Raw genomic sequence first — 18,376 nt, 5'->3', positions numbered from 1 at the left:
AAACTAAATCTTGACTCTAGAGTTCAGTGGTTTAGTACATAGTAATATTCAATCTTAAAAAAAAAAAAAAAAAAAAAAAACCCAAAACCCTCACATGTTTTATTATCCAAAGATAAAACTATAGCAATTTTTCAAATCTAATTAAATATTTTACTGTGAAAATCAGCATTTATATTGGAATATGGGATAAACATCTGCTTAATAAATTAACCATGTTATAACAGGCATTTACTATTGGCAGTTATATTTAATGGGATATAATTTGACATCTGAATCTGCGTAGCTCTCCAGTAGAAATATTTTATCCTATACATGAGAGATTTCTAAACAGCTGACTAGTTCCAAGCTACCAAGGTGTCAGCTCAGTGTGCATAAAAGAGTTTAAGAAACAAAATCCAAAAATTTGTGTTCAAATCCAAGCTCTACTACATAGTAAGTGTATGGTCTTGTTCTGGTCATTTAACTCCCAACTTCAGTTCCTTCATCTGTAAGATATGGACTGATAATGATTTCTGTTTTCCAGTTTGCTGTTAGGTCTGAATAATACTGACATAATACTAAAAGATTTCACAGCTACAAATTGTTTTGTCTGATTGATTTAGAAGATTTTGTTTGTTTGGTTGGTTGGTTGGTTTTTGTCAGGCAATGCTTTATTCTGGAATGAATACGTGTTAACATCATTAGGTTGGATATCAATCCCTCTGCTATATTCTTGTTACTTGACATTGGTCAAGTTACTTATTCATTTTGGGACTCAGTTTGTCTGTAAATTAGAGACAGTCCCAACTTTTTTTTTTTTTTTGGTAGTGATGATGAAATAAGATCAAATATGTAAAGTCTCTTATAGTAGATACCAGGTAAATGGTAAATCTATTACATCTTTTTCCTACTGGTTGATTGTAATGAGAGAGCTGCTCAATAGTTGACTCTTAGTTCCTTCCCTCATTTCGAAACAGAAAGAAACAACTATCTTGTTAATCAACTATCTCATTAACCAACAGCATTGCAGTCATTTGAAAATAACTTCCAAACTTCAAACAACCTGTTTTGAAGATCATCACTGTTTACATTACTTTTCTTTTAAGACAATTAATTAAAAGCAATTGTCAGACTTTCTATCACAAAATTACATCAAGGTTGTTATATAATTGATTGTATAACAATAACATTTTGATTTCAAAGAAGATCATATTGTAAGTACAAGTTTATGAAGAAAGCAAGAATTGAAATAATTTAAAGGTTACCTGTTTTAAAATGCCTGCTGCCATTTCATGGCTACAATCAAAGATTACGTGAAACTCCTTGCCTCTTTTCATTTCTTTTAGTAAGGGTTTTGCATCCTTTGTATCAGCAGGTAGCTGACGAATTTTGAGTCGAAGATTGTACCTTGATGGAGCTTTGATGAGCTCTTGCAAACGAATGAGACCTTCAATTAAAATGGAAAAAAAAAAAAAGAATATTAGGGATAAAAAATAGAGTAGGACAAAGAATCAGAAAACACTCATTAGAATGCATGATTTTCTTCTTATTTGTTTAATTTTAATTTTTGTGGTTACATAGTAGGTTTGTATATTATAAATGACATGAGATAGTTTGATATGGCCAAGAATGCATAATTTTCTTGACCATGTATAAGTGTATTCAATGATGCAACTATTGAAATTCCTCTTTCAAAGGAACCCCATATCCTCTGTTATTTTTGTTAAACATTTCTCAAATTCTTTAAGGCATTTTTCAAGTTATGAAAGAAACACATGACTAAAAGTTAATATAAATAACTTAAATGTATAAAAGTACATAGGGTGAAATAGTGTCCCTTTATACCCCAGTTTTACTCCCTTGCAGGTTGTCACTATTAATGTCTTGAAATACTGTTTTTCCATAACACTTTCTGTGCATTTACACATGTACACATATAGCTTTGTTTGTATTGTATTTTACATTAACAATTGTTTTGTGATAATGCCTTAGAGGGCCTTGTAAGTCAGTGATTATTATTCTAGTTTGCCTTTAATGAACACTGTGTTTTATCACGCACCTAATTTATGTAACTATTCTCTATTACTAGAAACTTTGGTCACTTCATTTTCATCGTCAGTAACAAGTAATGCTCTGGTGAATAATCTGAAAATACAAGTTGTTGTATATATAACAATGAAATAACTTTCCTTAATAAAATAGATTTTAAATAGTCTGAACCACAATTATTTTAAAATATAAAGCTAACAATTTTTGTATTGTTTTCTAGTTAATAGCATTAAATTAAAAAGTAAATATGCCAGGCGCGGTGGCTCACACCTGTAATCCCAGCTCTCAGGGAGGCAGAGGTGGGAGGATAGCTTGAGCCCAGGAGTTCGAGACCTGCCTGGATAATATAGCGAGACCTCGTTCTCCACAAAAAGGAAAAAAAAAAAAAAAAGTAAATATACCTGCATATATTTATAAAGTAAGCATTCTACTAGAGAAGTACCTGATAATTAAGTTAAAAATATATCACATTAATGGATAAATTTCTAATAAGTCATGTAACTGTGATGCATTTTAAAATAAGAGACAAATTATTGAATGTATTCCTTTACACAATCTTCAAGTAATGAAATACATTAAAGAACTGACACAAAAGATCCACTATATAAAAGAGTGTGAAAAGAAAAAAAGATCATCCAATTCAACTGCAGCTTGGATCAAATGAAGCAATTTTCTTTTCTCTTTCTACTCTCTTCTTATCTCTTAAAAATCTCATCTCTATGTTATTATCTCTCTATTTCTATTTTCTCTGAAAAACTACCTTCATCAATACAGTATGACAAACAACAATAAAGCAAAATATTTATAAAAAATCAGAAACTGTCTCTTTCTCCTTTCTTTTTCTTGAGTGTGTGTATGTGTGTGCACGGGTGCACGTGTTGTCTGTATGCATGTATACATACCTGCTACTTAACTTTTTTGAAAACAAGAATAAATATAAATAAAAATAAGCAGGAGGGTAGAGGAAAGAGAGGGATAGAGAGGGGACGGTCGGTGGGTACAAAGTTACAATTAGAAAGGAAGAATAAATGCTGGTGTCCTATTGCTTAGAAGGATTACTACAGTTAACAATAAGGTTTTATTTACCTCAAAATAGCTAGAAGAGAAGATTTTGTTCTCATCACAAATAAATGATAAATGTTCAACATAATGGATATGCTAATTACTCTAATTTCATCAGTACATATATACATGTTCCAAAAATTACATTATACCCCATAAATATGCAAAATTATTGCATATCAATTAACAATAAAAATGTGAATTCACAAACATACTTGGTATATTTTGTTTTAAAAACACATGGCCCCATAAACTTGCTTCACTGTAAGTTATTTTAGAATTTTACCATGTCAAATTCTACACGTAACAGCTTCTACACATAACAGCTGCAAAAATTGCATGGTAAAATAGTATTATCACATTTTGTTTTGCAAATTTAAATATTTACTAATGTTATTTAAAGAAATACTACATAAAAATTGATATTAAATGTATCCATTAAACATACTACAATAAGTTCTAGAGAATTAAGATGTGTTTAATGAGTACACGTGTTAACATTGAACTGTACAGAAACAAAAATAGATACTTGAACTTGTAACACCTGCTAGAGTTTAATGTTCAGCTATGACATCCTTCCAAACATATATGTACAGAAAACTATACATTTCTTTGCACAAGGGAGTGCTCTGCTACTAAATTAGAGTACATTTTACAAGGTAACTCTTTAACTACTATTTGTAAATAAACCAGTGTATTCTTGCAGTAAGGCAGTAGTTCCTAAACTTTGGAAGGCATGTCAGTAATCTGTGGAGCTGCTTACAATCTCAACAATCAATTCAGAATCTTCAGTGGATAGAACTCATGCATGCATATTTTAACCAATCTTCCTGGATGACCTTCTTGGTCACAAAAGAATGAGGCCAATTTTCAAATATAGGCCTGGTTTCACCTGATTTTAGGTAAATGTCATGCGAATGCCAGTCTTTGAACCACTTTGGCACAGCAGTCATACAGGATAGTAACTATATTATACTAACAGGACAATAAAATAATTAATTCAAAGCATGATTCTCAACTTCATAAAGGTGAGTCAGAAAACCATAAATACAACTAACTGCAGGAAAGAGAGAGAAAAAAACCAATATTCATTTAATCCTGCATCTAACAAATGTGTATGACTTATAATCTTCTCACTATAGGTCCAACATTGTTCTCAATATTGGGTAGAATAATTTCAAGAAGTGTCTTTCATGTTCTTTGCCCATTTTTTAATGGGGTTGTTTATTTTTCCATTGTAGAAAGAGAAAATCAGATGAAGTTTCTGTGCACACAATACTAAAAGTATACAGGGGAAAATGATATTAGGTAAGTAATTACAAATGAAGAGTGGCAAATAATATTTTGGTTGGAAAGGACACATCATCGAGGAATCATATAGCAGGATAATCTAACTCAGAGTGGGAGGACTCAGGGGAAATTATTCCAAAGGAGGTGACACCTAAGTTAATATTTGAATAAAAAGAGAAAGAGTAGAAGGAATGCATAGAAGAATAAACAGTTTTGATATACTGTCATGGAAGTGAGGGAGCAGGGCAGAGAATCTTATGAAACAAAGAAGTATCAATGACAAAGCCCAGCTGTAGATGCGAGCATGGGGCTGCTTCAGAGGCTTTTGTAAAATACTTGAAAGAATTGGGGCTTTAACCTAAGAGCTGTGAAAAGTGCCCACTTGGAACCTGTAATTCAAAAGAACTGCTCAGATACAGAGGACTGATGAGAAGAACCAGGGAAAGAAATAGTTGGCTTTTTAATAAAAGCCATTCTGGCTGGTGTGAGATGGTATCTCATTGTGGTTTTGATTTGCATTTCCCCGATGATTAGTGATATTGAGCATCGGTTCATATGCTTGTTGGCCACATATATGTCTTCTTTTGAGAAGTGTATTTTCCTGTCCTTTGCCCATTTTTAAATGGGGTTGTTTATTTTTTGCTTGTGGAGTTGAGTTCCTTGTAGATTCTGGAAATGAGAACTTTGTCAGATGCATAGTGTGCAAATATTTTCCATTCCATTCAGAATGACTATTATTAAAAAGTCAAAAAGTAACATGCTGGTGAGGTTGTGGAGAAAAGGTGGGAATGTAAATTAGTTCAGCCATTCTGGAAAGCAGTCTGGAGATTTCTCAAAGAACTTAAAATACCATTCAACTCAGCCATCCCATTAATGGGTATATATCCAAAGGAATAGAAATCATTCTACCAGTAAAAAACATTCATGTGTATGTTCATCGCAGCACTATTCATGATAGCAAAGATGTGAAATCAACCTAGATACTCATCAGTGGTGGAATGGATAAAGAAAATGTGGTACATGTAAACATGGAATGCTACACAGCCATAAAAATGAGACCACGGCCTTTGCAACAACATAGACAGAGCTGGGGTTCATTATTCTAAGTGAACTAATGACTGAAAAACTGTCTATTGGTATTATGCTGATTACTTGGGTGACAAAATTATGTCTACACCAAACCCCCATAACACAAAATTTACCCATGTAACAAACTTGCACATGCACACCTGGAAACTAAAATAAAATCTGGAAAAAGAAAACATATAAAAATAAGGAATAAGATGAAATAGTTAGAAGATAGTAGTGATAATGCAAGAGAGGTAAGATGCATATTCAGGGCAAAATATCAGGCAGAAAAAAAAAGTGGATGGAATACCAAGATATTTATAAGAAAAGATGATTGAGAGCACTTGGTGATGAAGAGATCAGAGTGTGGGAAGTTTCTGACTTCTGGTTGGGCATCTGGAGAGAGAGGGTGCTTTCACTGAGTCTGAGATCATGGGAGGATCATACAATTGAGTCAAAATTAAGGGAGTGATCAGCCATGTCAAGGGCTGCTAACAAACAAATCTCAGTAAGTACTTCTTAAAAAATGTTTATTGAATTTAACAAGATCATTGCTGTTCCAGGCAAGGGTAGTTTCAGTAGGGTTGTGGGGATTAGTTTTTGTGCCATCAGTGGGAGGGAGGTAACATACAACCTCCACTCGAAATCATCCTCATATGTTTCCATAATATAGTTTTAGCATCCACCCTAGCCGTATCTAATACCCTTGTAGGAAAGTATCAGCCCCTCTCTAATCGATCATCAGTAGCAGATCCATGAGACATCTTAATTTCCATGTCTTCTAAATGAAACTTTTATCTAGGTCAGCAGCTCTCAAAGTGGCTCCACAGACACCTGTACCCTTCAGAAGGGTCCCTAAAGTCCAGCTATTTTTTTAAAAATAATACTAAGTAGTTGGTTTTGTTTGTTTGTTTGTTTGTTTGTTTGTTTGTTTGTTTTTGAGACATATTCTCAGACTCTCAACCAGGCTGGAGTGCAATGGCGCGATCTTGGCTCACTACAACCTCCGCCTCCTGGGTTCAAACAATTGTCCTGACTCAGCCTCACCAGTTGCTGGGATTACAGAAGCCCACCACCATACCTGGCTAATTTTTGTATTTTTAGTAGAGACAGGGTTTCACCCTGTTGGCCAGGCTGGTCTCAAACTCCTGACCTCATGATCCACCTGCCTCAGCCTCCCAAAGTGCTGAGATCACTGTCATAACCCACTGTGCCTGGCACTTCTTTTTTGTTGTTGTTGTTGTTGTTGTTGTTGTTGTTTTTAACTTCCATTCTCTCATACATGTGCAGTGGAATGTTCCAGAAGTTACCGGATATGTGAGGTTACAACAGACTGAATGAGGAAGCAGATACAAAAATCCAGCTGCCTCCCATTAAACTAAATGGTAAAGAGACTATAAGTATATAAAATAATGCTACCCTTCTCACTGTTTGTTTGTTTTGTTTTGTTTTGGAACATCTAGGTACTTAGCATAAAAATATAATATTTGCGTGAACGGGTAGTTTACCATTATTATTATTAAACAACTAATAATGAATTTAATATTCCAATTTTTATTGCTAATATGGTATCAAGGAATATAGCACATATTTCAAATGCTTTTAGAGATATTCAGTAATTATTAAGGATGTAAAGTGATACTAAAACTAAAATGTCTAGGAATTGCTAATTTAGATTACCCCTAAATCGTTCCTACTTTAAATTTCTATCATTCTCACCAAATTATTTCCATAAATGCAGAATAATCAAATAGCAATCCTAGGTGAACAAAGAATATAAAATTGCTTTTGCCCTACTTACCTCACAAGATACTGTGAGAGACAAATGTAAATTTGGGGGATTTTGTCTATTATAGCTGGGGTGTTGGGTTTGATTTTCAGTTCAAAACTTTATAATCCATGTGGCTTTGCGCAAGGCACTATATTACTCTCAGTTTTGATGTATTTTTCCCTATAAGAAGGTAAAATGACCTATGGTTTAACATGGAAAACACTGAAAAATAAACTGGCATATATTAGACTCTCAATAAAAGGCAATTTGTCATGATTATATTGGCTAACATGGGAAAATATTGTATTAAAAATGCACTAGCCACTATCTCTATTTTTGGATATTTTGACCCTGATTTAGATAGAAAACCTAACATTAGAATTAAAAAAAAAATTAAGAAATTAACTCAATATCAAAGGAAAGGAGCTATATAGTTACATATTAGCTCACCAGTTTTTAATCGAAAAAGCTCAACTGACCCCAAAATAGAAATTTTCTGAACATAATATCCACAAGTAGTTTTTGTAGAGTTTATCCTAAGGATAAATATTGCCAAGTATTTTCAAGTCTCTTAAAAGCTCGTGTGGATAGTCCATTGAGCCATCAGGTACAATAAATATTTACTTATTCTCTTCACACTTATACATTTCTGCTGGCATTAATGTAACAGATTTCAGTTTGCCAGCTTCCCTGGGGAATAATATTGAAGAATGAAAAAAAATATAAAAACCTCACTACTAGTAGGACTCGCCATCTCCTACTTGAAAATTTGAGTGAAATGTTGTCTTCATTCATTCATTCCACATAAATTTTTTGTATATCCACTATGTGTAAGACACTGATTCTAGATATTATTTATTCAGTCTTCAACTGCATGAGATACAATTTGAATCCGGCATTTTTTTTAATACAAAAGTAGTTTCTATAATGCTTTTCACATTCGATGTTCAAAAAAATGGCTCACTATTTCAATCAGACAGAAACAGTCTAGAGAACTCTTTAAACACAGAACGTAGAATCATTATTTTTAAATTTTCACTTTCCATCAACTCCTGCACCAGGAGTTGCTTAGAATCTTCTCTTAGCTTCTAAGCCTCCCTTGTTCTGCCCCATATTATTTCTCATATTTTCATATTTATTTTCATTCTTAATCCTTTGCTTTCTTTATTCCCCAACATCTAGATACAAGTCTCTGAATTCTATTATCTAGCACACTCTGGAAGAAGGGAAGATGGCTGACAAAAAGAAAGATGCATTCAAGACATGCAAAAAATAGATGTTTACCCACCCATTTTATGTGAAATACAGGCAGGCATTCCTGTAGTGTAACTTATGTGGATGAAGGTTTTTATCCAAAGAAGTATGGAACTTAAGTAGCAGCAATGTTTTTTAATTACATTATTGGCTATATATGTATTTCTGTGGGTCTCTATCCATCTTTTCACCAGCCATATCTTCTGTTTGCAACTCATCATGTTCTAAAAATGCCAATTTCAGAAAAGATTACCCTAATCAGACATACCATACACAAGCAAATATGCATACTTTGGAAAATGAGATGTTTTTCTTTCTCTTTTAGGATAAAATAAGACTCTTAAAATAATTGAGATGGTTTATATGTCTTCCTATCCTACAGTCCATTGGTCAAAATGAAGAAATCAATGGACACTTTGATTTGATGAAATAAAAAGGTAAAATTAATTTTGCTGAAAATGTGGTTAATATAAATAATTTGCAAACAAACATTTTCAGAATTATTCTTTATTAACAAATTTGGTGCTTAAGTTGTTAAATTATTTAATGACAGAGTAGAATTATAACTCCTTAAAACAGTCTTTTAATTAAAGTGTCCCCTTCTTCCTTAATGTAATTAATTGATATAATGATAGTAAAAAAGAAACAATCTGCACAGATGGGCTCCACAAAATCTTCTAACAACAACAACAAAAAAAGGCACCACATTGCAATTATCCCTATACTTTGGTAGATGAGTAACCTTCTATTACCTTTAATTCCTTCACTAAGAGTACAGTACTGTTATTTTTAACCTTTTTCTACTTTCACTTATTTCAGTAGTAGCTGAAATCAAGGTTTGTCTTTATCTTACAGGGACAGAGGGCTGAGCTGCTCTTTTAAGAGACTGTCATCAATTTAACTTTTAAGGAGAATCCAGGAGTAGCCATTTATGCACACTGCAGCCGGCACTCTCTTCTAGAGATTAATCACACCACCTCTATGGCAGGCCTCTTCTACCCTACCCACAGGAAGGGATTCCCAGGTTTCCTCCCATACCTAGGTATTCGTTTCGGCAGCTATACAAACTAGTGATTTGCCATCTGACTTAATCATCAGGCCTATTTATCACTTCAGTCAGTCTTTGTGCAAGCTCAGACTCAACCCAAAATGCATTGTATTATAAGCTACACAAAAATTATTCACCTACATTCCTTGTTTGATCATCATCTTTTTTTTTCAGTTGAGAAAAGATAATAATTTATTGAGAAGTCAAACTATGGCATTTCAAAGAGTTAATTTTATTAGAATGTATGTGGGCTACAGAAATGTTTTAAGGCTAACTAAATAGTGCATATGTACCAGCTATGGATTTTGTAATGTATGGTAATGCTGTAAAAATAGAGAAGAGAGCTAACTATAATGAGAAAATTTAAAATGGTTTGACACGAGTAGTAGATTGGCACTGAAACAAAATCCAATCTCCAAATTTTTATCAGCCATTCTCTCCTTCTGGAGGTGGGTGGTGATGTGGATTTGTTCAGTACAGAGAACACTGAAAACAGAGATAATTGGGGCTTAGAGAAATAAGAGAGAAGAGAAAGGGAAATGAAAGGAAATCTTCAAAGAGTTGTTCACCTTCTCAGAGGAGGAAAAGAAAGCTATGCAAAATAGAATTGGAGGGCTAGTCTCCTTGTGACATACTCAAGTCTGAATGCTAATTTTTACAGAGATATTGCCTTCTTTCTTTGAAATCTTCTTTATTTTAAAATTATGATACAACCTAATAAATCGAAGACCCAGAACATGTTAAAACATTTTAGCTTGATACATTATAAATCAAGTGGCAAATGAGTTTTAATTTGCATGTCAGGGTCAATTGATTATTTGTAGCTAAATGAAACCCTGTGCCAAGAATGTTTCTGAGTCCAGTTCTGTGTCTAGGGCCATGTTTCAATATGGGATCTGACCCCAGGTGGTGGGATAGGCACGGTGGTTTTATATAATGGCTATCCCCATATTAAAATCTCTTGCTTATTTTTTAATGATATTAAATCACATCCATTATATTGTTTTATTAATGGCAACGCCCTTCCACGCTTTGTAGCAAAAATCATAATAGTAATACAGTATAGACGATACATTCTAGACACTATGTTCTCTTTGAAGCCAGGACACACATGATAACTTTGAACCATGATACATTCAAATAAATAGAATCCCAACAGGAATTCAGACTTTTACAATTCCATGAAAACATTTTAAAAGTGTACAAATCTACAGTCAGTTGCAACTAAAATCTTGTACTTTTTTCTCTTCTCAAACACACCCAAATCCTGAAACCACACTTTGACACTTAATACATGTACGTGTGTATGTGTGTACACTCTTAGAAACATACACACACATACTTCCTTTGCTTCTGTTTTCCTGGAAGTTTAATTTATCTCTGCCCTAACTTCCTTCCACAGGAGAATTCGGCCATTACGTGTTGTTGTTGTTGTTGTTGTTGTTTTTCCTACTCCACTCCCATTTGTAAACTTTCATACCAGAAATGCTCACAACCCTGATCTAGCAAAGCAGAAGCCCCCCAGGAAAGCCTAAGTGGGAGAGTCACTAAGTAGACTCCCTTTTGTAGGTAAGTCATGGAGAGAGGCTGAAACCCATGGGATGATCTTACATGTGGCATAGCAATGTCAAATTTTGGAATCAGGTAAGTGCCATGGCAGCCTGTGGCAGGTAGATTCAGGCTGAATCCCAGTTCATTAACTCTCTCCTGAACAAATATAGACAAAGGTATTTTAATGTTTTAAACTTTAGTTTTCTCCCTTATAAGCATTTGATCATAATAATTATTACCATATAGGAAAAACCAAATGAGCTAATGCACACAAATCACTTAGTACTGTGCTTGGCACACGTTAACCCTTTCCATTGGTTCTGTTAACTGCTTTTCCCTTGGATCCCAGGGTGTGCTGGTATATACGTGCCTCAACGGGCCCTATTTGATCTCCAGATCTTGCCTGGAGTCCTGTAAGGGGTATCTTTATCAAAATGTTTTCATTAAAACCATCTAAGTGAATTTTACTTTCTGCTAGGACTCTAACTAATACACTGTCATATCTCTTACCAGTACACTTTCTTGAACTCTAGACTCTTAAATTTACTTTTCTATTTAACATCTGTGTAATAAGGAATTAATTTTACTTAAAGAGAGATCTGGCCTTTGCCATTAGCTCCTGGGAGATACTCTCTAAGCCCTTGGCATGTCCTATCTGACAAGAGTGCTTTTGCTTACTTGGGCACCTTGGGCTAACAATGTGATTAGACTAAAAATGTGATTCATTGTAGGGGCTTTGAGCTATGTGGCATCAGCTCAAGTTCTGGAGGGGCTGGAGACTACAGGTCAGCCAAGTGGGTGACCAGTCATGTCTCCATGATCAAACCCTAATAAACACTTTGGACACTCAAGCTCTAGTGAGCTTCCCTGGTTGGCAATACTACATGCACATTGTTACAGGTCATTGCCTGGAAAAGTGAGTACTATCCACAAGTCCATTGGGAAAGAACAGATGAAAGGTCTGGGCACGGACCTCTCCTGGACTCTGCCCTATGCACTCCATTCATTGGCCAATTTTAACCTATATTGTTTTGCTGTTATAAATTGTATTCATGAGTATAACAGCTTTCAGTCCACTCTGTGACTCATTCTAGCAAATTATCAAACTTGAGAGTGATCTTTGGGACCCCTGAAATTGCAGCTGGTGTCAGAAGTGAAGGTGGCCTTGGAGGCCCTTGAACTTTTCAGTTGGTGTTAAAGTGAGGGTGGTCTTCAGGGTGCCTAAATAATGCTACATCTCTATTTTGATGGTTAGTAGATACTACAAACAGTATTCCCAAACTAGTTCTCCATCTCTGTACCCTCCAAAGCTGCTCCTCCCATAGTCATCTCTAAGTAGTATAATAGCAATTCACCTTTCCAGTTACTCGAGTAAAAAACATAGGTGTCACCTTTGATGGCATTCTTTCTGGCACAACCCATATCCAACATTTTAGAAAATCCTATCAGATCTACCTTCAAAAATACCTAGAAAATGACCAACTCTTGCCTCTTCTAACATACTGGACTAAGCTACCACAATCTCTCAAATGGATTCTAACAAAAGCCTCCTAACTAGTATTGTTCCTATATATTTGTATATCCAACAGCAATTCATAACCTTTAAGGTTTATTTTTAAAATATGGTGAATTTAGTGACAGAAAGGTGGGAATAAAGAAGGCAGAAACTTGCCAAGGAGGTTTGGTGCAGTACTAAATACATGAAATCAGCTAGGTGAAACCATATTCAGTGTCTATCGGAATATAAAATTTTAGATTTGACTCAATACATAATGAACTCCAAAGTAGAGATACACTATGAAAGTGGCCGTGCGTCCCTTGGCCAAGTGGAGGGAGTTACTGTGACTCCAAACAACCAGTCTTTTAATAGAAAATTGTACAGAAAACAGCATGGAGAACAGAATGCAGTCCTACTAGGTGGTGTCTTAGATATAACCAGAAGTCTCAGGTTCTGGATAGGGGAGGAAGTAGGGTTAAGGAAAATGAAGTGAACAGAGAGTACCAGAACTCCCATCACATGCTTGAGGCTGGGTCCAATATGCAAGACTAGCCCTATACCAATACCAAAGAGCACCTACCTGGTCACAGCCAGGGCTAAACTGAGGTGTTATATGAAGTGTATTTGTGATTCCAGCAGGAAAATGTTAAGGAAGGCAAGAGCTAAGATATTTAGCTGTGTCCCCACGCAAATCTCATCCAAAATTGTAGCTTTCACGATCACCACATGTCATGGGAGGGGCCCAGTGGGAAGTAATTGAATCATGGGGGTGGGTTTTTCTATACTGTTCTCATGTTGGTGAGTAAGTCTCACAAGAACTGTTTTTTGTTTTTAATAAAACGCTGTTCCTTTGCACATGCTCTCTTGCCTGCCATCATGTAAGATGTGCCTTTGCTCCTCCTTAACCTTCTACCATGATTGTGAGGCCTCCCCAGTCATCTGTGAGTCCATTAAACCTCTTTCTCTTTATAAACGGCCCAGTCTCGGGCATCTTTATTAGCAGCATGGGAAAAGACTAATACAGGCCGACAGCCTGATTATTACTTATAAAGTCAATATGCTGTTCCTGTTTCTGCTTTCACTGATATGAAAAAAAGCAATTATGCCATTATCAAAAAGTAAACAGTGCTTTTGGCCATGCCAAGGCTAAAACCCTTTGACTTCTAAAACTTTAAGGTCTAAGCTCAGTATATGCTAAGGTCAATTTTCTGTTCAGAATATTTCAGTTTGTGAGAAGCCAGTAAAATTAATGTTGCATTTTAATTCTATCTCTTTGCTTATTGCTATTAAAATGTGCTTGCATCTCAATCATGAGAGAAATAAGCACATAAGTGACTCATTTAAGAGCTGTGCTTACTACAGCACCAGTCATAGACAGTGGCTTAGTTCTTTGTTGACCAAAGCCTAGACCCATCCTATTATCTATTTCTTTTTTGTCCTGTTTGTACAGCTGCTACATGTGGGCTTATATTTGGTATAATGAGATGGGGCAGGTAAAAAGTTGGACAGTTTAGTGAAAAAGCAGTTGTATTTGTCAGGACTCTCTTGGTAATATGTGCAGGCCCAATTCACACTACATTGAGCAAAGAGGTAACTCATTGTCTCCCATAATTGAGAATAAACTCCAGGCATGGTTGAAACAAGGAATTCTTTGTTTCTCTGTTCTCTTTTCCTCTGTTACCTTAGTTACTCCTTCCCTTTTTCCCATTTGATAGCACAGATGACAATCAGAATTTCACACTCATAAAAAATATATTTTCCTCAAAAGTTCTGTTAGTATCCTAGGAAGGCCTCTGTCCCAGATTGGCATGATTTGGTGGGAGTAGAGAGCTGCAGTTAGGTTAGATGCCTACCAAATGGCATCAGTGGGTGACTGAAGAAGAAAATCAGCCTCCCCTGAACTACGTGGACGAGAAGACTCCCTCGAAGGGATTCTGGGCACACAGACACTTACACAAACACAACCCAGAAATGCATCGCAACAATGTTTAGAAACCCTTTAAACAGGATTATTGTAACTTTGGTCTGTGTCCAGAATTTGGTAATATTTTGATTCAATGGTTGTTTATAGTCGGTCACTCTTATTTTACATCAAACTGGCATCTTTTTAAGAGCAGAAGACATAGAGGCAGTTGCTTCATAATTAGACGAAGACAACAAGCATAATCCAGGAATATCCTGGGCAAACTGGGAGTTCTGTATATTTCTTCTCCTACCTCACTATACTTCATCATACATACTTCCATCATCTGCTATCCTGGAGGTGTGACTGACTCACCCTCAGTGGGACCAATACACCTCATTGTTCAATTCTGATGGCACCTTTGCCACTTTGCAGGCATCTTTGTCTCCTGACAACCTGTTCAGATATACACCTGTCTTTCTATTGCTCTCACTGCCCTCTCAGCTTGTGATAACTCAACTTCAGCTCTCCAGACAGTGGCTGATTAGGTAGCCTGCTGTTCTTTAATCCCCACTTGTGCTCAAGTCAATGTGGTTATGAACAGCAAATGATCCTTCACAGCTCTTATTCTGGCTCTGTCCCAGGATGCTGCTGTTATTGGTTTTATACTGGCACTTAATACATCAAATATGATTTAAAGTTGACATTGATGAAACAGCTTATGATGTTTTATGTTGCTGGGCTCATGACTAACAATTATCAGAACTTCTATGTCCTGGTGGGAATGCCAAGTAGAATGTAACTCTTTAGAATCTCAAGTTTTATTTTATCTTTTTGTCCCAGAAATAATATCATCAACCCCAAAGTCTTGAGTCATTGTGCTTATTGAACATACATCTTATCTTATGAATGATTAAAAGATGTAAATATATCAGGAATACATGACAGAACATATTATGTATTTTGAATTGAGAATATAGAAGTGAAATTAAAAAATATAAGCAGTATATGTTCACCACCTGTGAGATTATAGGGTGGTGGTGGTGGTGAGACAGATACGCAAATCTTTTTTCTTCAATGACTTATGTACAATAATGTGAGAATCTCCAAAGCATGACAGAAGTGTTCAGAATGTGTAACTATTTAGCAAGGGGACAAAGATGGGTGATTATTGTAGAAACAGCAAATAGTATATACAAAGCACCATGGTATGAGAATATAAAAAGTTAAAATGTCTTGTGTGGTGTGTGGTGGAGAGATGGGGAATCAAGCAGAAGCTGTGACATAGTGGAAGGTGAGGCTGACCAGTAGTTGATAAAAAACACTTATGAAGGGTATCATGTTAGATTGTACTTTCCAAGAGAAGTTTCATAGTTGCAATCAGTTAAAACATAATTCAGGATTAAGCTAAAAAGTAATTTTGGCTTAAGCAGAAAAATCTAGGCAGTTTCTTGAAACACAAATGTGGGAATTCAGTAAGTCATTAGAATCAGAAACAAGGAGAAGCGAGCCTATGAAGATGCCACCTTCTTTCACTTCTGTTCTTAGTGTTTCTATTTCATTATTTTCTTTCTAACTAGAACAGCCTTGTCTGCTTCACAGTTCACACAGAAGAATGGCCATCATTCAACTACTGAATCCAGCAGCTGGAAGAGACTAATCTTTCTTCATCACATTTCCAAATTTCTAGAAGAAAGAATATAATTGGCCCAGCTGTTTTAACTCTTGGTATAATCAACCGTAGCCAGGGGCATAGATTTACTTTAATGTGTGAACATTACTACCTGGGCCCTACCTCTGAGGGTGAGGAAGCTGGAGTATTCTGTGAGTTAGGTAAATACTTCCCCTGCCCACTGTGGAGTCATTGAAGAAATTAAGAATGATATAGACAAATTTTCTTGTTACAAGATCACTTTGGTGATTGGGAAGATGGCTGAATCGGAATAGCTCTGGTCTGCAGCTCACAGCGACATCAATGCAGAAGGCACTGCATTTCCAACTGAGGTAGCCAGCTCACCTCACTGGGACTAGTTAGACAGTGGGTGCAGACCACGGAGGGCAAGCCAAATCATGGTCGGACATCGCCTTACCCGGGAAGTGCAAGGGGTTGGGGAACTCCCTCCCCTAGCCAAGGGAAGCCGTGAGAGACTGTGCTGTGAGGAACAGTGCATTCCAGCCAAGATACTATGCTTTTCCCATGGTCTTCACAACCACCAGACCAGGAGATTCCTCGGGTGCCTACACCTCCAGGGCCCTGGGTTTCAAGCACAAAACCGGAGAGCCATTTGAGCAGACTTCGAGCCAGCTGCAGGAGTGTTTTTTCATACCACAGTGACACCTACAATGCCAGCGAGACAGAACCATTCACTCCCCCGGAAAGGGGGCTGAAGTCAGGGAGCCAAGTGGTCAAGCTCAGTGTATCTCACCCGCACCGAGTCCAGCAAACTAAGATCCACTTGCTTGAAATTCTTGCTGCCGGCACAGCAGTCTGAGGTCAACCTGGGCTGCTCGAGCTTGGGGGCAGGAGGAGCGTCTGCTATTACTGGGGCTTGAGTAGGCGGTTTTCCCCTCACAGTTTAAACAAAGCCGCTGGGAAATTCGAAAATAGGTGGAGCCCACTGCAGCTCGGTAGAGCCACTGTAGCCAGACTGTCTCTCTAGATTCCTCCTCTCTGGGCAGGTCATCTCTGAAAGAAAGGCAGCAGGCCCAGTCAGGGGCTTATAGATAAAACTCCCATCTCCCTGGACAGAGCACCTGAGGGAAGGGACGGCTGTGGGCACAGATTCAGCAGACTGAAACATTCCTGCCTGCTGGCTCTGAAGAGAGCAGTGGATCTCCCAGCACAGCACCTGAGCTCTGCTAAGGGACAGACTGCCTCCTCAAGTGGGTCCCTGACCCTCGTGCCTCCTGACTGGGAGACACCTCCCAGCAGGGGTCAACAGACACCTCCAGCTCCAACTGGCATCTGGCAGCTGCCCCTCTGGGATGAAGCTTCCAGAGGAAAGAACAGACAGCAATCTTTACTGTTCTGCAGCCTCCGCTGGTGATACCCAGGCAAAAAGGGTCTGGACTGGACCTCCAGCAAACTCCAGCAGACCTGTAGCAGAGAGGCCTGACTGTTAGAAGGAAAACTAACAAACAGAAAGGAATGGCATCAACATTGACAAAAAAGGAGGTCCACACAGAAACTCCATCAGAAGGTCACCAACATCAAACACCAAAGGTAGACAAATCCACTAAGATGAGGAAAAACCAGCACAAAAATACTGAAAATTCCAAATACCAGGATGCCTCTTCTCTTCCAAAGGATCACAAGTCCTCGCCAGCAAGGGAATACAACTGGACAGAGAATGAGTTTGACGAATTGACAGAAGTAGGCTTTAGAAGGTGGGTAATAACAGACTCCTTTGATCTAAAGGCGCATGTTCTCACCCAATGCAAAGAAGCTAAGAACCTTGAAAAAAGGTTACAGAAATTGCTAATTAGAATAACCAGTTTAGAAAAGAATATAACTGACCTGATGGAGCTGAAAAACACAGCAATAGAACTTCACAAAGCATACACAAGTGTCAATAGCTGAATCAATCAAGAGGAAGAAAGGATATGAGAGATTGAAGATCAACTTAATAAAATGAAGCGTGAAGACAAGATTAGAGAAAAAAGAATCAAATGAATGAACAGAGCCTCCAAGAAATATGGAACAATGTGAAAAGACCAAACCTACGTTTGATTAGTGTACCTGAAAGTGATGGGGAGAATGGAACCAAATTGGAAGACACTGTTCAGGATACTATCGAGGAGAACTTCCACAATCTAGCAAGACAGGCCAACATTCAAATTCAGGAAATACAGAGAACATCACAAAGATACTCTTCGAGAAGAGCAACCCCAAAGACACATAAC

At 36.9% G+C, this 18,376-nt stretch overlaps 1 protein-coding gene across 2 annotated transcripts in view; it reads right to left on the bottom strand.

Moving 5' to 3' along the window:
* GRIK2 (glutamate receptor, ionotropic, kainate 2) overlaps positions 1-18,376 on the bottom strand; it is a 747,114-nt gene that overhangs the window by 451,297 nt on the left and 277,441 nt on the right. For both annotated transcript variants that reach the window (XM_012002617.1, XM_012002618.1), the window contains one exon: positions 1,245-1,426. In XM_012002617.1, coding sequence (XP_011858007.1) covers positions 1,245-1,426 — 182 coding nt within the window. The remainder of the gene's footprint in view (positions 1-1,244; positions 1,427-18,376) is intronic.

This window comes from Mandrillus leucophaeus, unplaced genomic scaffold (assembly GCF_000951045.1).
Source record: "Mandrillus leucophaeus isolate KB7577 unplaced genomic scaffold, Mleu.le_1.0 Scaffold690, whole genome shotgun sequence".
Lineage (NCBI taxonomy): Eukaryota > Metazoa > Chordata > Mammalia > Primates > Cercopithecidae > Mandrillus > Mandrillus leucophaeus.
Note: the sequence above shows the minus strand (reverse complement) of the source record. Positions and strands in the feature narration are given on the sequence as shown.